The sequence below is a fragment of the Panthera onca genome, chromosome D1, assembly GCF_046562875.1.
Source record: "Panthera onca isolate mPanOnc1 chromosome D1, mPanOnc1 haplotype 2, whole genome shotgun sequence".
Lineage (NCBI taxonomy): Eukaryota > Metazoa > Chordata > Mammalia > Carnivora > Felidae > Panthera > Panthera onca.
The window spans coordinates 45,901,227-45,925,235 of record NC_138348.1 but is presented as its reverse complement, the minus strand read 5'-3'; the positions used below and the strand labels follow the sequence as shown (position 1 = coordinate 45,925,235).

The following is a 24,009-nucleotide window of genomic DNA, read 5'->3' as shown; positions in this document are numbered from 1 at the left end:
GCGTCTCCCAGCACGTTCGTGGGAGGCAGGGGTGAGCACTGAGTTCGTTGTGGGGTCAGGCTGACGGCCATACTGCCTTGGCCTCCCACACTCATTAACGAGGCAGACTCGCTGTGGAAGGTTGAAGTCATCCCAGCAGACAACAGCGATAGCTTCTGGGCGGGCCGTGGGGGCGGCAGCAAGGGTCCAGACTTCAAAAAGAGATGCCATGCTTTGCCTGGGAAGACGTAGCCAGGTTTGCTGGAGAAGGTGGCTGATGGCCTGCACCACCTGCTTCAGCCCCGCTGCTGGGCCTTTTTCCTATGTGCTCAGCAGTCAAGGATTTGTGTTCTCTGGGGTGGACAGAGGCCCTCCTTAAAGAGAACGAAGCCAGGCTTCATCCCTCTGGCCTCCTCTGGAGTCTGAAAAAGTGGTTTGCTCACACCTGGGGCCGCCGCCAGGCGTGGCTTCCATGGGAGCCCTCCTGCCTGTAAGCCTCCCTCCTTCCTGGGGAAGGGTGCGGTCGAATTCTTTAGGCTGGTGACTTTCCAGCCTTTTTTTAAGCTGCAAACTCGTGTTTCAGGTTGAAATCTTTGTTGAAGCATTTCATATATAAATGAGTAAACTATTTTAATTGGGGCTCATGCTCTTTTAGCCTTAGCAATGGCCTCTTGGGGTGTTCCACTGAATACAGTTTGAAAACCACACTGCCTTAGGCAAAGGGAAAAGGAGGTGACTCTCCGCTGTCCCTGCAGCCTTTACAGGACAGTCCATGTTTGGCAGCCGGTTCTGCCATATTCCTGTGAAGAAACCAGTCTCAAGAAGAGCGTGGTCATGCTCATGCCCCAATTAAGGATGAGTCATCCTTACTACAAAAGTCATGCTCTTGAAAGTCTGTTAGAATGAGACCCAAAGGTCAGCCTTACTCTTCTGCTAGTGCAGAAATGGTTCTCAGAGTGCTTGCTCGTAAACCAGATCACCCCAAAATGTGTGGACTTTAGTTTTAGCTGTCATAACAAAATTTGTTTTCATTTTGTGGACATTTAAGATTTCCACAGAGATTTGAACTTTATAAAGCACAGCAAACTTTTCATGGAGAACCCAGTGTTCTAGATCCTCGAGTACATATCGGGCATAGAGAATCAAATTAGCAATCTCTGTTCTTGAGGAACACTTAACATTTCTGTTGTTTCTGGCCACAATTGGGGAAATACTAGATATCCAGTAGACTGCTCCCCAACTAGGGGGCTCTGCAGTGGAAATTGAACAGAGTGGTGCAAAGAATCCAGTGAAAAGAGTGGTCAGCTCTGAGTGTAGAATTAAAGAAAGACTTGGGGAGGGCATGCTGTTAGAACTGGGCACTGAGAAAGGAAGACAGTTCCCCTGAGATGTCGGGGTGTTTGGGGAACCATGAAAAACACTATTACTTGGAGGCACGGGATGGACCTGGGCAAGCCCAACAGAAAGGTTCCAGATCCTCTGTGAGAGAATGAGGTTCATCTCTGAGCCGTGGGATGTGCTCTGGGCTGGAAAGTTCTCTCCCACCCTTTTCAGATGGATGGCTAGGTGGAGGCAGAGCTGGAGGCAGGGAGCCTAATTCAGGGGCTGCTGTAGGATCTGAGTGAGAGGGGTGCTGACCTGGACCAGGGGCAGACAGACACACACACACACACACACACTCTCTCTCTCTCTCTCTCTCTCTCTCTCTCTCTCTTCAGCTGGCTCCCACTCCGGTCCCCTCGACTGCTGTGCTCTCTTCCTTCCTCAATGTTTTTTAAAGAGTAAATGATGTTTAAAACTTCTCTCCTTACTAAGTCTGAAAAGTGTACACTTTTCAATAGCAGCATTGAACATATAGGTTATTGAAGGTTGGGTTCTGTTAAAGTAATGGCAGCTCACTGAGGGGATGCATCAGTTAACTATGAGTTTCTTGCTGCTGTATTTTAAATAGGACAATATGAAAAAGTGAAGAGAGTTACTATAAAATATTTGTTTCTACCAACCAGAAATGATCATTTTCATTATGATGTATTTCTCTTCATTTTTTTTCCAGTGGAAGAAATCAAATGGCAAAACGGTATTCTTTTTCTAATTTCCTATCCCCAACCTCTTTCCCCAGCCAATCACAATCTCCTTCTTCTCCCCACCCCCTAGCAATGGTATCTTTCCTTGCCATTTATTTCCCTAAGAAAATAAATCCAGTGAAAACTATTTTCTCCTTTTGCCCCTGTCCTAAAATGAGTCTAGATTTTTATCCATCGTTTATTCTGAATTTGTGCTAAAGCCATTGGCACCAACATGAGACATTTTGTTTATGCAAAGCAGCCTAGAGGTGCCTGGGTGGCTCAGTCAGTAAAACGTCCGACTCTTGATCTCAGCCCAGGTCACGATCTCACTGTTTGTGAGTTCGAGCCCACGTTAGGCTCTGCACTGACAGCATGGAGCCTGCTTGGGACCCTCTCTCTCCCTCTCTCTCTGCCCCTCCCCTGCTTGCTCACTCTCACACTCTCCCTCTCCCAAAATAAATAAATAAACTTAAGAAATTAATAATGTATATAGAAGCCTAAGCCAAGATAGACTTGGCTAGCAGTTTGGGATGGCCTTGGCCCCAGACTGTAAGCACAAGGGAGGGCTGCAAGGGGCAAGCAGATTGAGGGGATGGTTGAGGTAGTCGAGGAGTGCTGTGAGGAGACGAAGAACCAGGAGCAGAGAAGCCGGGCCAGTAGGAAGAAGGGGTGAAGGGGTTGGCAGAGTCCCGTTGAGATTCAAGAGCCTGCTAAAATGGATAAGGAAATACAAGGCATTTGTGACCAGAGTGCCAGAATTTTGGACGTTAAGCATACACTTTGCAGTGTTTTATTTTCTGATTTAATCTTCTTGGGCTAACGGGCCTTAAGAGACAAATCAGAGCGCTAACTGGGGGTCTAAGATGGAGCTTATTAGCTTTGAGGGAATCGTTCCGCAGCGCTGGGCATGCCATGTTGTGGTCCCTGCCCAGACAAAATCCTTTTGAACCCACTCCTCTAACAGGCTCTGGGGTGGTTGTAGGTGACACACGGCTTTGTAACTAGGCCTGATTGTAGTTACAAGGTAAAGATGGAGCCACGCAGGTGCAGCGTGGGAAGGACCTGTGGATCGGTGGAACGTGCCTTTAGCAATTCCAAGGATGCCGACTTTCCTCCCTCGGACCTCGTGTCACCAGCTGCACCTGCAGACGTCACCCAGAGCAGGTTCATTTGTTGTCGCGCGTCTCCTCACCCGCAGGTTAGCCCCTCACGGCGATCTCCGGCTGAGCAGTGGAGAAGTGGCAGCCTGTCAGAGAAGACAGCGTGCGGCGTGGTCCCGAGCCTGGCCCACAGCTCTAGAAGTTATTCTCTACTTTGAATTATTTCGCTCACCATTAATTGCCCAAGAGGCCATTAGCCCCCTTTTTTTTTTTTTTTTTTTGGAAGCGCAGGGATTTATTATCCCAGCCTATAAAAAGAATGCAGAAGTGTGGTCCATACACGAAGCAGTCTTTCTTTGCTTCTTAGGGTTCCTACTTCGAGCTTCCTCCTCCGAGTCTCTTATCTCGGGATGTTCAGTTGCCTCGAGGGGTTGTCCAGTCCCTGCCCAGAGGCCTCCCCTCCCTGGCGGCCGCAAAAAGGCGACCTGCAGACCACCCACCCCCTGTGGACCGTCGTCATCTTCCTGAGAAGGTGGGCCGGGCCTCCTGGGGTCTGGAGTGCCCAAGTCCAGATGGTACTCCGAGGAAAAGAGGGCTTCTTCATTCTGCCCTGACCTCAGCAGGAATACATCTTAGGCGGTGGACGTGTTCATGTCCAGCTCTGGACTCGCACTGAAGAAAAGCCAGTACTTGCTGACATTGCGTCATGCCACGAGAGCAGAGAAGGGCCCGCGAGTGTCCGATTGCGTCCAGTCGTTGGTGACTAATTTACGAGCTACATGTGCTCCCCGGGGCCGTTTTCTTCATCCTCACCCTGGTGGCCTTTTGTGATTTGATTTCTGAGCAGGCCATTCTTCCCAATCTGCCGTTCCTTCCACTAAGCAGAGAGCTTAAAGTTCAAATTGTTGATTTAATTCTCCAGGAGAGTTCAGGAACTTCGCTGGGGGCGTTGCTGCACTTCACACGGCTACCTCCCGGTTGTGTCACCACTGATGCCGGCCACGAATGGGCCTGTCCACAGGGGAGACACGCCTCACTTCAGCCACGGTGCTCCCCGTGGCCTGCTGAGCCACCCCGCTCCTTCAGGCGATGGCTGTCAGCGGTACACAAGGCCACGGAAGCCTGAAACCACAGCCTCCTTTGTCCCGGCGCCAGTCCTGAGACAGTTGGCCCAGCCACAGGATTTGGGAAATGATGCGGCACCTCTCCTGATACCTTCCGATCCTCAGGGGATTCTTTTGCACTCACCCTCTCTCCCCAGTGATATATTCTCTGCCTTGTTTTTAATTTACCTGAGTTCAAGCTAAGGGTGGAGACCGTTTATTTCTCGGGGTTGGGTGTGTTGGAATTAGAACCTCTTATCAACCGTGTGGTGATGCGGAACTCACAGTGTAAACAGAGGGCTGAACACATTTACCTTTCTGTGTGAACTGAGCCAGGGCTGGATTTTCTTTTTAAGGGCAACGGAAACACCCTCATTCTCCGTTTTTATCGCTTGCTAGAGAAATCCCGTTGTTAATTGGCCCCCAGTGTCTACGATGCTCTAGACTACCAGAGAGCTGGAAAGTTCATGTGATCGGGACCAGGGTGTCTTAAGCATTTCGGGTCACATGCGCCCCAGAGACTGCAAGTTCGCTGAATGGCAAGGCTGCGGGCACCCTGGGGAGTGCTTAATGCAATTCCCAAGGCAGTCCTGAAGGCGCTGTTCTCGGCCTCACTTTACAAATGAGGAAGCAGATGCTCAATGGCCGGGTGACTTACCCAGGGTCCCAAGTCTGCATATGATCTGCATTTAGCCCCAAAGCCCAAACTCTTCACATGATGTCATGCAGCTCTGCCCAAAGAATGCTGGTCAAGGATGAGGGCTCATTTCTCTGACTCAAGATGCTTTCACATCGTCTCTCACTGTTCATCGTGTCTATATGTTTGAATTATTTAATTTTAATCTTTTAAAATGTTTCTTTATTTTGAGGGGGAGAGAGAGAGAGAGAGAGAGAGAGAGAGAGAGAGAGAGTATGAGCCAGGGAGGGGCAGAGAGAGAGAGGGAGCCACAGAATCCAAAGCAGGCTCCAGACTCCAAGCTGTCAGCACAGAGCCCGACGCAGGGCTTGAACCCACGAACCGTGAGATCGTGACCTGAGCCGAAGTTGGATGCTAACCGACTGAGCCACCCAGGCGCTTCTGTATATTTGAATTAAACAGCAGATGAGTGGTGGGAGCTGGAACTCAGTCTGGAGCCAAACTAGAGCCTGCTGCCTGCGTGGGTTCCTCTGGCTCCTCGGGAGAGATTTACTTCCTGCCTCTTACTGTCACCTCCCAGGGGAAAGGGGGCTATGGTCAGAAGGGTGCTTTTTCCCCAGCACCCAGACCTAGCTTTAGCTGACCTCAATGATAGGTTTCCTGGTAGTGTTGTCAGGCACACCTATAAATCGCCTGGATCCTCATCTACAATCTTTTATGATGCTAAGCCCCACATCAAAATTAAAGGAAACACTATTGACAATTATAAAATACTAAATATAGCTTAGTACATTTAAAAATGAACAATAGTAAAAGCCTTGAAAATTTTTTCTTTGATGTGAATGGAGTCTCTGGCATTTGGAAATACAATAAGATGAATTAATTGCTACTCATTACATGGCAAGTCGGGAGAAGTATGAATGTGCCTTCCCCCCCTGGCATTAGCTGTTGCCCGACCGAAATAGCCCCCTTTTGTATTTACTCCTGCTTTCTCTAATAATAAGTAAATTAGGGATCATGGCTAGAAAAATTCAAGTGCCCTCCATCTTTTCTCCCAAACCATCCTACAGATTCGCGATGTTTTATGTACTCAGGGGCTAGCGCTAATAATCACAGAGGTCATGTGAATCCACATAGTGCAAGGTGAAAGCAACATCTGCAAAATGACTTTTTAGGAGAGCATCCTGTGTTTTGTCTTTTCCTGAAAAAAAGTGGTTTTGCAAGCAAATTGCTATCTTTCCTCTCCTGTACTGTATTTTTGTATTGCTGGGAAAAGTGCACTTGGGGAAAAACATTTAAGAGCTATCCAGAGATTTTGAGTCCGTGGCCTTTTTTTCCAACGTTGCCTATTTTTCCTGGTGTATCAGTGGACTTCCTTACGAATAAAGTAGATTGGAGTCTTTAAGTTTTAAATTGACGGCCCGTGAACAAACTGGAGTATATTGATTTAGTATGCTCTTCATTAAAATGCCATATATAACAGCTATAATATTATACTTGCAAGCTTGTGAACTTTATATTATCTTTAACGTTGTTGATGGCTAGTGCTGGAAAACGATAAGAGAATTGATTCCTCAGAGTAATCAAAAGCCAAGGAAGCAGAGGAAAGTGGGAATAAGACTCCCATACTGTCTGGAGACTGATTCATCACATGTCCTGGAGTCTGAAGAGTGCACTGCTTCAGCCATGTGCATTTGTGACACTGGCCGCCTTCCTGTCATGTATATTACACTGTAGACACTTTCCAAACATCGTGCACATTTAAAGCATAATGAGGAGGCCGCGGTCTATGGAACCCAGAGGTATAGCAGCAGCCTTGCTCTGCTTCATGAAATATGAAAGCCTGTTTACTAAGTGGCAATAACAGTTTGGAAGGCTTCAGGCTGAGGAGTTTATGCGTGACACAGCCTGCTGGACCCCGTGTGGCTGAGGCAGGGAAGGCCATTGACAGCATGGCGTGCCAGAAATTGGACAAGGAAGAAAGTCGAGTGGGTTCTGAGACCTGCATCCCTCGGCACAGTGCTGTGTCTGACCTCATTCTTTGTTCTTAAAGCCCCCGTGTTTCCTGCTCCATAAATATTTTGCACATTTCAGACCATGGGCTTGAGTTAGGATTCAGTTGGAAAAGGAGATTTGCCTTTTCTTTCTCCATTCCCCAAATATTCAGCTTTTTTGTGGCCTCATTCTTCGTAATGTTAGGGATGGAGGGACTTAAAATCAGTAATGAGGACTCGGTGTGAAGTTGTCCAGGCTTTTTGCTAGGACGCGGTGTTCTTGTTCATGCAAGGTCACGTATAGACACGCACACACTCAGAGTATTTCCCGTCCTGTAAGACAGCACAGACCGCAACTTGGTATTGACTTAGTAACGGTTTTTCAGGATAAAACAGGGTGCTCATCCTTTGTAAATCTCATGCACATTTCAGAAATGTTGGTGTGAAAACATCTTAGAATAAAAGTATTCTGATGTACAAGCGTAACGTATATTTTTGAACTTACTTAAGCGTCTGTTATTTGGATAGATTAACAACCGCCCTGCCCCCTTTATTCTGGGGTGAGTGGTAAGGATGGAGTGGGACGCCCAAAAGTCCAGGATATTGGACCAGAGTGACACAGAGAAGCAATTTACTCAGGTCTGACACTTAGAGTTATAATTTCTTCCAAGCCAGGCTTGTATCTCTAGGCTGCAAATGACAATTTAGAGGCCCTTCCATTGAAATCTCAGCTTGGCATCGTTCCGTACTCCCATTTCAGATTAAGTGGGTCAACAGCCAGGCTGTCGGTTCTGATTTCAGGATCTCGCTTGCCGTGCTTATTATCTGCAGGGTTGCTTTAGATTTTAAATAATAAAATTTAATCCTTTTAATTTTCAAATACATATCATAGATAAACGGGGAGATGTTCTAAAATTAGATGAGTAGGTAGAGTGTCTCCGCTTCAAAAAGGAAGGAAATCAGAGGTATAGACATTTTAGTCCATTTGCAGAAAATTGCCTATTCTCAAATAGCTAGGTCAAGTGCAGAAAGAACCTCTACTTGAGATAAAATTTCCTCTCCACGCTTGGCTTTCTCTCTGTTAGGATAGGTGGCCAGGAGCTGCCCAAATTTTAACATCTTACTATCTTTTCGCCGGTGGTTTCCTGCTGTGTGTGTTAAGACGTATTTGCTTATAAATGGAACTCACAGTCCTCGCCACAAATACTTTTGGGGCCAGAAAGGCTTTAGAGAATAAAGTACAACTCTGTTTCATAGATGAAGAAAATTAGAGCATTCAATGACTTGCCCAAGGTAACGCAACCCACTACCACCGTCAGGCCGAGGCAGGTTCAAGCCAGCCTGGAGAGGCTCCTTTTACTGGCACGGAACAACCTGGTGAGCTAGGAACCACTGATTTGCTCTCCTGCTTCCGGACGTGTGTCCCATTCAGGCACGTCCTGGAACGCTGGGCAGTAAGAGTCCAACCTTACTGTGTTTAGCAAAAGGAAACGGCCATGTTCCGAAGCTGTGTGACATACAAAAGCTGGTGACTTTTCTCCTTTCCCCCTTGACTGATTTCCTTTAAAAAAAAAAAAAAAAAAAAAAAAAAAAAGCATCAAACTTTCATGAGCTCTTCGAAGAACTTTTCAGTCAGCGCAGCACAGGGGAACATCTCCAGCACCTCTAGTAGAATAAAAATGGGCCATGGAGATGTGGGGGAGTCCTTTCTATTTGGACCTGGACTTTTAATTCTTGAGTCCTTCCATCCACCCGAGTGTGTGCAAACACACTGTATCTGGGCGTGCCAAATCACCCCCGTCGTCAGCCTTTCATCAACAGGGGACTCTCAGGTCTGAGAGAGGCCCATGACGTGCATTTGAAATTAAAAAAAAAAAAAAATTGTTTGAAGTTTTTATTTATTTTGAGAGAGAGAAAAAGTTTTTATTTATTTTTGAGAGAGGGACAGAGGGAGGGAGAGAGAATTCCAAACCAGCTCCGTGCTGTCAGCACTGAGCCCGATTCGGGGCTCCAACTCGGGAACCTTGAGATCATGACCTGAGCCAAAGTCAAGAGTCGGACGCTTAGCCAGCCGAGCCCCACAGGCGCCCCGAGGATGGTGCTTTTGGGATAGAGCCAAGCCCACAGATCTTTTGTAGTTATTCCTCAGAATTTGCATCAGCCAGGCCTGCGAGAAGTCTGGGCTGCGCTGTCCCAGCTCCCCTAGCCTGGGCCCCGGAGAAGCTGTGAGGCTTGTTCCTCTCAGTGCAAGGCGCCTGTGGTGAGACCTGTGGCATTACTTCAGTTCAGAAATCACCTTGAGAGGCGTTCGTAACCTCTCATTAGGGGCTAGGTGGCTTCGGGGCTGGAGTACAAAGTGACGGGCCCAGAAGAAAACTGATGTGTTTGTATTCGTGTCAGGGCACTTCTGACGGAGACGGGCTGTAGTGTGACTAGAGCCGGGTTTTCTGTTCACACATGTGGATCACCTTCTGCGGGGATGATGAGGGGGCAGGTGGCAGGTGAAACCACGGGACCAGCTAGGTAGGAACAGATGGACTGGAGCTGGGATCTGTGTGTGTGTCAGGCTCAGCTGGGTTTAGGGCACTTATATACCTAGTCAGTTTATTCCACCATCATCATGATTTTGTCTTTTACGAGCATCGCAGTATCTGAAATGATTCAGATCTTAAAAAAAAAAAGAGAGAGAGAGAGAAGGAGAAGGAAGGAAGGAAGCAAAAATGTTGACAGAGAAAGCTAGCTTTAGGTAGAGCCTTCAGCAAATTAGCAAATGGAGGCTCAGCTCAAAGAATGTCATCTGACCAGAGGCAGTAAAGCACCATTCTAGTCCCCTGGTGCCATTCCACTGGGGACGAGCAATCCTGCAGGCTTCCTGGGCCCTTTGTGGTGCCATTCAGCTGTAGCACGTGCCTTTCGAGATGACCATAATGACCGTGTGCCAGCCAAAAAGCTGCGACATGATGCTCCTTACTTTTTCAGTTGAGAGCCAGAGAAATGTGACAAGTGTCAAATTTTATGCAAGTGTTAGGCTCTTTGTCAAGGGGCAGCGTAAGCTTTTTGCAAATTCATGCGGTGTTCTGGCAATTACGGGGCAGAGTGATGTCTGTCTTATACCTTGGGAGCACCTAATTTGATCTTTCTTAGAAGCCCCTAGTAGTTATTTTGTAGGCTTTGGGGGGCTTTTTGTTTCTGGTTTTTGCTTGTTCGTGTTTAAATTTCTCCTTTTGGCTTTGCCTTTGGCACCTCAGCATGCTTCTGTGTCACCTCTGGGTAAATCTGTACACATTGAAGCCAAGTCAGGGCTGTTTCAGCCTGAAGTTCCCCTTGACCTTCACTCACTGGCTGACTCTGAACGGCAGCCGTGGTGGGTGCTGTCTTTACTTTACTGTCCCCATTTTGTTCCTGCTCTGATGGAGCCTGGGCCTGGTATAGATTGTATAGACCTTCTGTTAGCAGCCGGGAGGAACCTTGACTTGTTTCCCAAGCATGAAGCCTGTACCGTCAGGACCTGCCTGACCGTTTCTCCATCTGTACTGGGGAAGCCACAGAACCAGCTCGAAGGGGGTTGGGAGTAGTTTCTGAAAGGTTGGAATGGTTGGTAATCGCCCTTCTAGTTATCTGGGTCAGACATCCCTCCTAAAATGTGAAAAAAGACCCACACTCCTATGCATTTTATTGTACCCAATATTTTGTGTTTGTATAAGTATATATGTATTCTTTTAAGTGAAGAAGAAAAATACCCCTGCTTTTGTCCGCAATTCTTTTAACAAATTGTTTATTGTTGTATCCAGGTAACAAGCATGGTAAGTATTTTCACCACATTGAGTATTCTGTATTTTAGCTGTGCTTGGCAGACTTTTTGGCTAGCTTTTGTGTTATCAGCCTTGGCTTTTCTAGAAGTGACCCATCAGGGAAGGGAGAAACCACTTACCCGGTAGCAGCCCCTGTGTTCTCGGCTGTAGAGAGAACCCGTGTGGCCTTAGCCCCATGGTGGGGATACCTGAGAAAGCATGCACCCCGCCAGCATGCTGCTTGGCCCCGTCCTGGCCCCCTGCCCGCCCTGCTGCCTCCCAACCTCCCCTCACCAGGTGTCTGCCACGGCTTCTGGGCCTCGCATGACTCCAGCAGCCCCTGGGAGTGCGGCCCCGTGACTGTGCACACCGATGGGGCCTGCCCGCACCTTGTGGATGGTCCTACCCCAGATCCACAGCCACCCCTCTTTACGCCCCCTTCTCCCATCCGTATGCTTAAAAGCAAGGCCTCCCCCCCCCCCCCCGCCCTTGCCTTGAATGTGTTAAGTAATTGGAGAAATCTCCCTATGGAAGCTGGAAAAATAAATACGCTGTCCACTCTTCTCAGAGGCTTCCCATTCTGTTGAAAAACAGATTAAAAACATTTTTTTTTTTTTTTTTTTATAAAACCTTGCCACTGGGTAGTCTCAGTAAAGGTTCAGAGTTAACGGTAGGTCGAGTGTGTTTTAGCCTTCTGGCTGTGTTTATTTATCCGTGCATGTTTGCTTCTCCGGCCTCTCTTGTGGCTCTGTATTTAGTCCATGTGCTCGTGGCTGTGCCTGTGGAAGCTGCCTGGTAGCCCTGTGTTCTGTATTAAGTCTGTGTGTCACTGTCACCTTCAAGGATCAGACTGCCAAGGATAAGGCCCTGCAGCACATGGCCGCCATGTCGTCAGCACAGATCGTCTCGGCCACCGCCATTCACAACAAGCTGGGGCTGCCTGGGATTCCACGCCCCGCCTTCCCGGGGGCGCCGGGGGTAAGTCACAAGCTGGTCCTGTAGTGGTGGCCCCCAGGGGTGAGGGGCCGGGCGTGAAGCCATCCACCTGGCGCTTGTTCTTGGCTCCCGGGTAGGGGAGGGAGGGACTACCTGTGGCCAGCTGATGGTGCCGGGGGCAAAGTGGTAAAAGGAGCTGGAGAGAGAAGGAGGGAGGGGGCCTGGAGAGAAAGGAAGAGGAAGGCATCCTTGGTCCCTGCAGACGTGGGATTAGGCATTACTTTGCCAGTGCCCTTCTGGGTTGTGACCTGCTGCTTCTGCTTTTTTTCCTGGCCCTTCATCTCTTTTCCTGTGTCCTCGGGGTCACTTTAAGGGAACTAAGCCCTAAAGGGACAAAGTATTCTGTTACCATTTTCCTTTTGCACCTACCAAGGGCTGAGAAGTTGAATGTTTGTTATAATCCCATTAATCTTTGAAATCATCTTCAGCGGTTCTAGTTATTGTTGCCGTTTTGCAGACAAGGTTACGGAGTAACAAGAGTTTGGGGAATTTGATCACAGTCCCATAGATAGTGACCTCAGGACTCAAACCCGGAGCCTTATGCCTCCTTTTGCAACTCCTTTTACAACAGGCCGCCTCTCCAGCAGGGGTCGGCAGGCACCAGAAGCCTCAGGGAAGCTTACAGCAAAGGAGGTGTCCGCATTGCTTCTCGGAGCTTTTGGCCTCTTGCTCAGAGCTTTGTCCTCTCCCAGCTGGGCCCTCGGTGCTGTGAGCTGTGGAGACAGAATGTTACACAGGGAGGGTTTAAGAATGGAGGAAGAGAGGTGCCTGGGTGGCTCAGTTGGTTAAGTGTCCGACTTCGGCTCAGGTCATGATCTCACAGTCTGTGAGTTCAAGCCCCGCGTCAGGCTCTGTGCTGATGGCTCAGAGCCTGGAGCCTGTTTCGGATTCGGTGTCTCCCTCTCTCTCTGACCCTCTCCCGTTCATGCTCTGTCTCTCTCTGTCTCAAAAATAAATAAACGTTAAAAAAAAAAAAAAAAAGAATGGAGGAAGAGAAGGGGAGGGGGAAGGGGGGTGGGGGTTGTGCCTGGATAAAGCAGTCAGACAGAATATCTATGAGCCCACCTGTAATGTGCCCAGATCTCTGTTAGGTGTCAGGGAAACATGGAGAAGCTGCTGCCTGGTCCCTGCCCTCAGGGCACTGATCTGGAGGAGGAGCCCTGGGCTGCCAGGCCAAGGATGCCACTGCCATCGTGTGCACATTGGTGGCCACATCTACGTCGAGAGAGGGTCACCGTGCAGCTGATGGAGGGTCTGAACCCACTGTCTTTATTTAGCAGGGGTTGCAGTGTGTAGGCATCCCGAACAGTGCTTCGATGTGAACTCCTAATTCTGACACATCTTGCGTTTTGCCTTCTAGTTCTGGCCAGGAATGATACAAACAGGGCAGCCGGGATCCTCACAAGAGTAAGTGCAAGGAGGGGCTCCTCAGTGACGGCAAGGGTCACAGCCCAACCCCGGGTGGCGTTTCTCTAGGATGACTCTGCCTCGGGGCTTGCAGGAGAAAGGAGATTTAACCTGAGATCGCCAGAGTCATCTCCCATTATCCACCGAGGCCAGTAGCAGCAAGGAGACTGCTTAAGTCCAGCTCACGGCCACCTTAAGTATTAGTGTCCAGCGGGAGACAGGGAGAGAGGCCCCGTCCCTTCATGGCTTTGGAGGGCAGAGCCCGGGGTCTTCCTGAGAAGTGCCTTCCTGAGAGAGGACGGTGGAGGCGATCCTATAGCCCAGCCCATACTGGCTTTCCCGGTGGTAAGGGCAGCTAAGAGACCATCCTGCTTGAAGCGGGCCTTGTAAACTGGAAGCCGAGGGTGGTCTGGAGATAAAAACAGAAAGGAAATCCTGCCCACCTGTTCTCAAAAGAACTTGAGCTGTTTGGCCAAGAGAAGGAGCCTGAAGCACGTCCCAAACCTTGCCTGGGAGTGGTGACCCCTGACCTGGGTCGTGGCAGGGATGAGAAGAGAGGGTCCAGTAGATGTCACAGCATTCAGGAATCGTGCTGGGGCCTCTCCAGCTTGTCCCACTGAAGCGGTGTGAGGCTTGATGGTTGGGTCCCCAGCACCATGCTGGCCCGTCTCAATCAGAGGGAGTCACCGTCTCTGTCTTGGCAGAGCTCTGCCTGGGCTGTGCTACCACCTGCAAGCAGGGAACCTTAATTGGGGGGTGGGGGGTGGGGGGTGGCAGGTTGGGCCCCAGCACTGGGAGGCCAAGGCAAGACCTGGGGAGTAGAGTAGCCACTGCTATAGTCTTGATTTATGACTCTGTCCGCCCCTCCGCCCCCAGCGTCAAGCCCTTCGTGCAGCAGGCCTACCCCATCCAGCCAGCAGTCACAGCCCCCATTCCAGGTGAGTCTCCCAGCGGCTCCCTTGTGGAGAATGTCGTCCCACGCAGCTGGCAGCCAGCCCGTCACACTGTGTTCCACGGCAGTGCAACCCCCACCCCCACCCCCCCACCCTGTAGGTCCGTGGGTGCCCCTCCCTCACCCCTACTCTCCTTAAGGCTGGAAGTCAGGAGGGTCATGGATGTGTCCAGTGCCCCCAGTCTCCGCCCAGGAGCTCTTCAGATGGGTTTTTACAGAAAAGGAAAGCCAGGGGCTTCTGGCTGGCTCAGTCAGTAGAGCATGTGACTCTTGATCTTGGGGTCATGAGTTCAAGTCCCACATTGGGCAGAGAATTTACTTAACAAAAAGAAAGGGAGAAAGATTTAGATATGTCAATTATATCTCAATTGCAAAGTGGGAAGAAAAAAAAAGAAAGAAAAGGGAAGCCCATCACTTTCGCCAAGACCCTGGGTCACCCTTGGAAGGGGAAGTTGTGGTAGTTCCTTCCTCATCATAAACAGGCTGGATTGGGCAGTCCACGTCTTGAGAGCAGATAGGGTTTATTTACCCTTCCTTATGTCAGTAGGTTTCAGTTCCTTGCACCCTTTCTTTAACGAAGAGTTTCCAGGGAAGGCTTGACCAGGAAACCCAAATCTCGCCGGCGTACCTGCCCCATCCCCCACCTGTGCACCTGGAGTCACTCAGCTGAACTATCCCCAGATGGGACGTGTGTTCATGTGTTACCCTCTTTTCTGATGCCATGGAACATTCTGAGAGAGAGAGAGAGAATTCTGTAGTGCTCATGACCACAGTCTTAGGAAAAGAGATTGGGGGTTGGGGGGCGCCTGGGTGGCTCAGTTGGTTAAGCGTCCGACTCTTGATCTTGGCTCAGGTCATGATCTCCTGGTTCATGAGACTGAGTCCTGTGTTGGGAGGCTTCTGTCCACACCTGCTTGGGATTCTCTTTCTCCCTCTCTCTCTGCCCCTCCCCTGCTCTCGTGCTGTAAATAAATAAATAAATAAATAAATAAATAAATAAGGGATAGAGGAAGGAAGAAAGGAGGGAGGGAGGGAGAGGGAAGGAAGGAAGGAAGGAAGGAAGGAAGGAAGGAAGGAAGGAAGGAGTGAGGGAGGGAGAGAGGGAAGGAAGAAGGGAGGGAGAGAGGAAAGGAAGGAGGGAGGGAAGGAAGGAAGGAGGGAGGGAGGGAGGGAAGGAAGGAAGGAGGGAGGGAGAGAGGGAGGGAGAGAAGGAAGGAGGGAAGGAAGGAAGGAAGGAGGGAGGGAGGGAAGGAGGGAGATGAGCCAACACAAGAAGTGCCCGGTAGTCCCAGTGTCTCAGAGGATCTTTGCAGGATTCACCTGGGCTCTTTCAGCCTCTCTGGCCTTGGTCCCCAGCTGGGCCCCTTATCCAGGGTGAGGTGTCTTCCAACCCTTAAGCTGGGCTGAAGTTGGCCTTGAGAGGAGCCACATGACCATTGTGCCTCCGGGGTCCTTGGCCAGAACCCCACCACCGCCTGACTTAATTCTACCCCTGGACTCTGGCGGAGGGGGACTGTTGGCCTTTCCTCCCGGCTCAGCTGTTGTGCAGGGCCCTGTCCCAGTATTGGCACGAGACCCAAGGGGACGAGGCTCACAGCCTCCTTTAGAGGTGACGATTGGTCTTTCAGGTTTTGAGCCTGCGTCAGCCCCAGCTCCCTCAGTCCCAGCCTGGCAGGGCCGCTCCATCGGCACAACCAAACTTCGCCTGGTGGAATTCTCAGCCTTCCTCGAACAGCAGCGAGACCCAGACTCGGTGAGTGTACTGCAAGGTGTGCCTTGAATCCCATCCCGTTCACCTTCTCCCGCCTCTGCCTTCCTTCTCCTTTCCCCCTGCCTCATGCCTGACAAACAACCTGCATGTAAACGGGCCTGTGGGAGATGAGCCAGGCCGACTTCCAATTAAGTAGAAAGGTATTTGTGTTGACAAATAGGTAGAATTTTAGAGCCAAATGCTCTGTGCCTCAAACTCCAGGGAAGGCTGGAGCTGGAAGGGAAAGGCCTTAATAGGCTCTTGTGTTTAATAAAACGTAACAGTAGGTGGCAGTTACTGAACCCTGACATGTGGCTGGCACTGTGCAAAGCTGTTTATATACATGGTCACTTTTTATCCCCACAAAAACCCTACAAGGGCGGGTACCATCTGACAGATGAGGAAACAGAGAGATTAACCTCTCAAAAGTCACACAGGTAATACCTGTTAGATGCGAGATTCCAATTCCTGTCTTTAAAACTCAAGCCTAAGCATTTAGCTTAGTTATTCTATACTGTCTTTGCTTGTTTTCTCAAGATAGCAAGTGGTTCTCTTCTTAAGGAGAAGTAACAAGATGGTATTTTAGCAGTTTGATACAGAACGCGTTGCATTATAATATAAATACCAGTCACAATGGCATCTGGACTCTGTGTGTCATTTTCTTCTTTTCTGTCTTCACCACCCCATCCAGCACCCGCCATACCATTGTTTTTCAGCCTGCGCCATCATTTCCCATACATATGTGAGCCTCCCTTCTTTCCTACCCGATGAGCCCCAGACCCTTCCTTCACTCCCACTCCTTGGCTGTGAGAATGAGCATTGCATCTGTGTGTGGGTGAGCCCACGGCAAAAATGCAGGAATCAGGAGGTTTGTCTTCGGGATCCTCACCAACTTCTTTCCGCACACTCTATCTCACCCTCCCCCCACCCCCCGCCCCAGCCCCAATCTCGGGCTCCCAACGCCCAGAGGTCCCAGGCTCCCTGTGAGTTCACCGCCTTGCTGTCATTCCCTCGTCAGCAGAAAGTATCACGGGTGAGTTCACCATCCATCGTAAATACCAGCACATGGAACGATTGGAGGTGACCTCTCCGGGGTGTTTGTACTTGAGCTCAGTGGAGAGCCTCTGATGGTGGCATCAGGGAGACACCGCGAGCCATCACCAGAGTGGAGACCTAGGGGGAGCCTGTGTGTGGACCGCTGACACTTCTGTCTACAAATTGTGAACTCTGGGAGCTGGTAGTAAAATAGAGCCTGCTCCAAAATTAGGGGAAGAAAATGAAGAAAGGGATGTAAAGTAAATCATTGGGCCCATTGAGGCAAGTTACTGGGGCCAGGGAGGGAAGGGCCAGCTGGATCGCTCTTCTTACGTGGCTGAGCGGTTTTATAAGAAGGGTGGTGGCGATGGCTTAAAATCTTTCTCTGTGAGAGGCACTGAGATGAACAAACATGAAGATTATCCTCCTGATTCTTTGTTTCTTCTTCTTTCTGGAAAGTACAGAGGATTCTTTGGCCAAAGTCTGGGTTTCGGCCCAGGAATGCTTTTCACTTTGCATCACGTGTGTTTGTATGGCACCTGGTTCCTTACAGAGTACGCTGTAATCAATTATTTCATTCTGTCCCCATAGGGCCCCATGACTAAATTGTTTGCCCTATTTTACAGATGAAGAAACCGGGCCCAGACAATGTTAAGACAACTTAAGATGTTTAGCAAATAAGCAGAGGGATCAGGAGCCCAAATCTATTCCGTTATACTCTTTTGACTACCGTAAACCATCCCCAGTTTTGAAGTTCTCTCTCTTCAGTACACATATCTCCTGTGTGGCAAATCTCTCTCTTTGCATGTGACCATTTTTTAAGGACCAGAACTCCGATGCACTGGGAAGCAAAAGTCCCAAGATGGTAGTTGTTTTCCCTGGTTAAAACACGATAGAATGTTTTATCGCAATAAAAAAATTTTTTTTTAATGAAAATGCTTATGGCAGCCCCATCTTGTGACTGTCCTCTCCAATCATGGACCCATTAGGGCCCGGAATCTCTAGTCTCTCTTTTTGTTGTTGTTAGTGTTGATTTGGCTTCACGTTGTGAATCCCTAGATTCCTTCAGTCCAATCTGTAAACATTTACGAGCACCTGCGCATGCATGCACGGGTGCAACATCTAATGGGGGGACACACACAAAGCACCAGCCACTCATGAAGAGGTCATTGTGAAGTATGGTGGGGTTTCAGAAGGAAGAGCATCGAATGCCGCGAGCGATTAACGGCACAGGGCAGACTCCCTTGAGGAAGTAACCTTAGGTAGAGGATTGATCTAGCCCGAGGAAGAATAAGGGAGAAGAACATTCCAGATGTAATGACTCTGAGTATATAAAGGAGTAAGTGAAAGTTGGTAAACAGTTTTGTAAAGGCAGGACCCACCACCTCCTTGGAATACAGTCCAGAGATAAGTGTTTCGTACATGTTTAGGATTACACATGATAATCCGACTGGTTCGACTGGATTTGGCCTTTTACCGATGGAGGAAAAGGTTTGGCTCTAAAGACTGGACTTTAGCACATGACTTCAGAGGCCCCGAAATAAATGCAAGGCCTGGCATGAGTCAACACCCTTGGGCCTCTTGAGAACATAATTATATTTTAAGGGGACACGAGTTGGGGACTGAAAGAAATTGGAATTCATTCAACAGCTACGTTTTAAACACTAACTACATGCCAGACACTGTTTCAGGTGTTAGGGATTCAACAGCAGAGGAAGCTAATCCCCATTGTCATAGAGGCTGTGTTCTAGAGAAGACAAACCAGAAGTGCATACACACACACACACACACACACACACACACACACACCCATGTGGAGTGATGTTGGTGCTGAAGTGAATATAACAGTCTTTCACAGTGTGAAAATTACTCGTCCTTTAGATTAAAAAAGTATAATTTCTGAAAATAATAATACCATCTAATACATATGTTGGTGTTGCTGGCTTGCGTCATGATTTTAAAAGTATGTCTGTCAGTGCCAACCAAAGCTGTATCACTGTTGTGAAATTATGTCGTTTCCTTTGTAAACACCAGTCTCACTTTTGATGTGGCTCCTCACATTCCTGGGTTCTGGACCCTTAGTTTGCAGGGGTACACAAATGGATTTAATGTGTACAAGTGAATACACGGGGGATTGTGAATAGTAGCATATGGGTTAATTTTAGGAGAAACGTGAGGGCTTGAAGGATGAGTCTTACCGAAGGAGGAAGCAGGGGAACCTTGGGAGAACAAGGTGACTAATTGAAATTTGGGGGGGAGAATTAACAAAACTATTTAAAGCTGAGTGAGAGGGTCTCAAGCACCAGCTTCTCAGATTACATAATGTGTACTTTATTTTGCAACTACAGAGCGCTAGGGTGCTGTTACAATGAATGTAACACTTCGGGCCCAAGGTCACACTGAAAAACGTGGAGCTTGTGGATGGTTTCTTTGGCTCTCAGACTTTCTGTGCTTCTCGGGCTTTAATTTTACTGTATTTTTGTTCCAACTCTAGGAAATTGTAAAGCCATCTAAAAGAAACTCAACTGGTATCTTTTAACAATTTGGGATGTATACAGTGTTTAGAATTTAACATTAGACACGTACACACATACAGATGTGCCCCCACCCCCCCACTTCTTTCTCAGGGCTCAGGCTCCTTGGAGTCACGGGCTTATAGGCAGTGGTGACAAAAGGCAAACAAATAAATGAATGCCCTGCGTCTTGTGCTGTTTTTCACTAGTGATTTCTTTCATCTTTATCACAGCCCTGTGAGGTTGGTAATTCTATTCCTTTTTATAGAAGAGGCCTGGAGAGATAGCTGGTTTAAGGGTGGCCGTGGCCAGCGTTGAACCCTGCCGGTACTCTCCCCCAGGAGGAGATGAGGCACGAACACACACTTGTGTAGCAACAGAGGCAAGAGGAGAACCTGGTTTGCCACATCCCCAGTCTAGGGCGGCCTCCCTGGTACCAGCTCTTCTGGAAAGTCACTCTTCGGCGCACTACGCGCATCACCACTGCCGCCACTGAAGACTTCTTCCTGACTGCCATCCCTGGCGATACTGGCTGCTGGTAATATTCCGCAGTACAGTAGAGGCAGTGGCCGACACCGTGCATCATTTTATTTAATCCTGTGACACAGCCTGCCCCATGTTAGGCAGTCACTTGACATTGGACATGGGATGGAGGTCCAGGCCTGCTGACTCTGCAGCCGGAGACGATGACCAAAGAGCTGCAAGATCCACTTGTATCTTCATTTTGTAGTCCGTAGCTCCGCGAAACCTGTGAGAAGCGAAGGAAGAGTGAGAAGCGAAGGAAGAGTAATCCGGGCGGCGAGCGCCCCCTGCTGGCTCTGCATCGTGTACAAACCAGACGGCAGCATTTCCCCAAATCGGTGGTTGTTTATATTGGTGGAAAACCAGCAAGTCAGTCCCTCTGTTACCTTTGGCTCCACTTGAAGCTAAGAGAAAAACAGCAGAGGGTGAAGAAAGGGAGGAAGAATCGAAACGACAAAGACTATTTTAGAAGTGGTTAGTAATGCTTGAAAATGCACTCTTCTGCATGATTTCACTGTTGCGTATCAAAGGACTTCCGAGTGTTAAGTGCAAGATCCTCCACCCAGGGTGGGCTGTTTAGAAGCACCTTGCCTGAAATCTGGCCGAGGGAGCCAGCTGCTCCTTTAGGCGGATGAAAACCTGGGCTCACCGTCTGTGCGTGGGGAGTGGTTTTTCCTGATAAAGCCTAGCCAACTTCCTCCATTCCCTACCCTGGGACGCGGCAGGTTCCTCCAGCCCTCCTGCAGCCCGGGCCACATCCGGCCCCACAGCTGGCAGCCCCCCACTGGTTCAGACTTCCCAGGCACAGGATTGTTCTGGATGCCAGGGCAAGCAGCACCATATGCAGGAAGAGAGTGTGTGAGTTTACTTAGGTAGGAGTTAATACAGCCAGAGAAGGGAAGGCGGTGGATTGGAGAAGGAGGGACAAGGAGAGTATTCTCTTTTGGTTGGGAAGCAGCATTGCTTTGCAGAAAAAGGAGGGGAGCTCTGTGACGGGTACAGGTTTTTCCCTGAACAGGGAAAGCACACCTCGACTCACTATAGCAGCGATGACTGTTGCTGGCACTGACTGAGCTGTTTTAAAAGCACCGTATGCCAAGTATGTTGACATGGATACTGTTCTTCTCTCCAGTCTGTCAGTAAAGGAACAGAGGCTCAGAAACACGAGGGTACGTTATCAAGATCCATCAGCAGGAAGTGGCCATGCCAAGGTTTGGCTCCAGTCGGTGTTCTTAACCACCTCACTGTACCTTTGAAGAAATAAAGAAATTACTCAAACAGAAAGACCGCTGCCTTCCAAACTGTGAGCTCCCTAAGCACAGGCTGGATGTAAACAGTGCCCTTCACCTTGGGTAGAGAGTTGGGCTGGGTCTCCCCCGAGCTCCTTTTCCAACCTGGGACACCATGGTTCTTCTCAGGATTTGGGGCAAAGGAGTAAAAGAGGGAAAGAAGATTGCCACCTGGACTTTAGAACACATCTCCCATCATGCTGTAGTGGCAACATGTGTATTCTGGTGGAACGAGAAGGCTCTATCTGAATTCTTACCAGCTGTGTGAGATTGGGGACCAGTGGACTCAGCCTGACTCCAGTCTGTTCATGGACATAATGGTCTTCACTGTATTGCTGTGACAGTGAACGTGAGTAGGATCCCTGGACATGTCGACAATTCCACAAATCTACTTAAGACCTGAGCGCCTTGTAGTAATGTAGCAGGAAGTTGGGCCAGAGACAAGGAAGGGACCAGGCTCGAGAGGCTGTGCTCACCAGGTGGTTTGGATCCTGTTGAAATTCAGCGGGGAGCCAGAATGATTTTTGTTTTAATTTTCTTTAATGTTTATTTATTTTTGAGAGACAGAGACAGAGCATGAGTGGGGGAGGGGCAGAGAGCAAGGGAGACACAGAATCCAAAGCAGGCTCCGGGCTCTGAGCTTGTCAGCACAGACCCCGACACGGGGCTCGAACTCACAAACCATGAAGTCATGACCTGAGCCGAAGTCCGACACTTAACTGACTGAGACACCCAGGTGCCCCATAGCATGATTTTTTTAAATTAATTATGATTAATTATGATTTGAATACATACACACAGCCCCAAATCTATAAGCATAAAAGAATGGAGGGAGACTTCCCGTCCTTCTAATGCCTATCCTACCCCAAGTAGGTAACCACTGTTACTCTATTGTTGTGAGTCCTCCCAGAGATTTTAATACATATACTGGGTAATGTGAATATCCTCACTCCTCTTTTGAAAGACAAGATGTGGTCGGATGTGTGTTCCAGGAGAATGACCTTGGCAACTGGTTAGAAAGCAGGCTGGGGGAGAGGAGTGACTTTCCAGTCCAGGTAATGTGGCAAGGACCAAACCAAGGCAGTGGCCTGGACATGCCCAGGGGGATACAAAACAGAGAATGTCAGAGGGGAGCGACATCGTGTTGATAAAATTAAAAGGCCTTGGGGATTAATTAGCTGTGGGAGGAAGAGCATAATGGGATGACTGTGTTTTTGAGACCAGGGATGGCGCTGTAATTTGAAGACCCGTGGAACAGAGAAGAAAGCAGGATTGCTAGGAGCTGGCCAGTCTGCTAATGCTCTTGCTTCTTGTCAAAATGAACTTGGCTGGAGTGGGTATTGGAAACAGAGAACCTCAGCGTCCTTAGGTAGTTGAGCCTAGTAATCAGCTTCTAGATGGCGTGGCCAGATATTTGAAGTTTGTCTGAATCCAAAGCCCATGGTTTAAGGAGGTTGAGGAAATGTAGAAGCAGTAACCACCATTCAGGGAGATCTTATGTTCTAAGCATTCTTCCGTGCATTTCCTCGCAGCGTGACATGGAGGGGACCGGGACTGGGACGATCTTGCAAGGACAAGGATGTGCACCCCAGCCCCACCCCTCCGGGGGGCCCACCTACAGTTCTGCAGGTTACCCCGCAGATAACCTTATTCTTTTCCACGAAGACAGGTGGTCACTGTGGCCCCAGGAGCAATTTAATTTTCATATTTTTATAGCTCCTTTCAACGGCCTAAATTCACAGATCAATGAAAATTCCTTGGTTGGATCACAGATCCTGGTTTTGGTTTGGAAAATGTGACCGGTGCAGCTCGAAGGACATGTACCATTGATGAGGCCTGTGGCAAAAAGAAAGGCAGGTGGTTTGGATGGGGAGTCGATTGGAGAAATAAAGGAATGAGCTCTGAAGCAAGGTTAAAACTCCACGGACTGCCAGGAGAATCCCTGCCTGTATCACAGGCAGGGTGAAGACTTAGGGCAGGGTTTCTCTGGAGGAGTTTCTAGGCCCTGCGGTGGCTATTGAGGCAGCGCTTCATCTCAGAATGGGGTCGTGCATTCACAGGAAACGGCTGTTTGGCCAGATGCAGTTGCCAGTCCTTCAGGAGAGAGGCTCCTCCTTGCACCCCAGTTCGTGGCGTGGCAGGTGGATCTCATGAACAGCAGACCTGCCTACCAGCATCTTTTCCTAAACTTGTTTAGGAAGCAGCTCCCTGTGGTTCACACAGAACTGTCCTGTTTACTGTTTCGTTTGCCCTTCACACTGACCCCTGGAGAAGAGCCAGCCAGGTGTCATCTGCGTTCAGATGAGGGAGTCAAGACTCAGAAAGGTTAAGCAACTTGCCCCAGGCCACACCGCTCAGCAACGCCAAAGCCCGGCTTCTAATCCCTGTGTTGTTAATGGACGCCCCACGTGCTTGGAATAAATGGTCAGAGCGCACATTTGGCCTTCCCGGTTCTCCAAGGGAGGCTACAGCTGGTCCGACGGTTGGCTGCGCCCAGTGTTTAAATGCTTCTCCCCCCAGGTTTTTCTGGAAGGACACAAGTGAGGCGGTGTTCCTGGGTGACAGCTCAGTGTGGTGTGCTGTGGTTTTCCCCGCTCTGTCTTGCGTGCTGCCCGGCGGTCCCCGCTGCCCATCCTCACCCAGCTGTACCCTCTCACAGCGGTGGGTGGTTTACCCTCGTGTGGGAGCTGCGCTGGGCACTTGCCATCCTTTTTCATTGCCATTGGGGGATGAGGCAATTGAAAGCATCTGGAAATCTGGGTTTTATGGACGTTTCACAGAGGCCCAGCCAGGCTCCCATCTGCTTTCCGGGGCGGGTCAGCTCCCCACGCCCGCCTCCTGCCCGGTTGCCGTCCCCGCGTACGGCCCACGGGCC

General features: G+C 49.3%; 1 protein-coding gene across 3 annotated transcripts in view; it reads left to right on the top strand.

Moving 5' to 3' along the window:
• The window catches only part of TEAD1 (TEA domain transcription factor 1), a 267,977-nt gene that overhangs the window by 195,874 nt on the left and 48,094 nt on the right, over window positions 1-24,009 (top strand). For all 3 annotated transcript variants that reach the window (XM_060606043.2, XM_060606045.2, XM_060606046.2), the window contains 4 exons: window positions 11,514-11,648; window positions 13,027-13,073; window positions 13,950-14,011; window positions 15,654-15,778. In XM_060606043.2, the coding sequence (XP_060462026.1) occupies window positions 11,514-11,648; window positions 13,027-13,073; window positions 13,950-14,011; window positions 15,654-15,778 (369 nt within the window). The remainder of the gene's footprint in view (window positions 1-11,513; window positions 11,649-13,026; window positions 13,074-13,949; window positions 14,012-15,653; window positions 15,779-24,009) is intronic.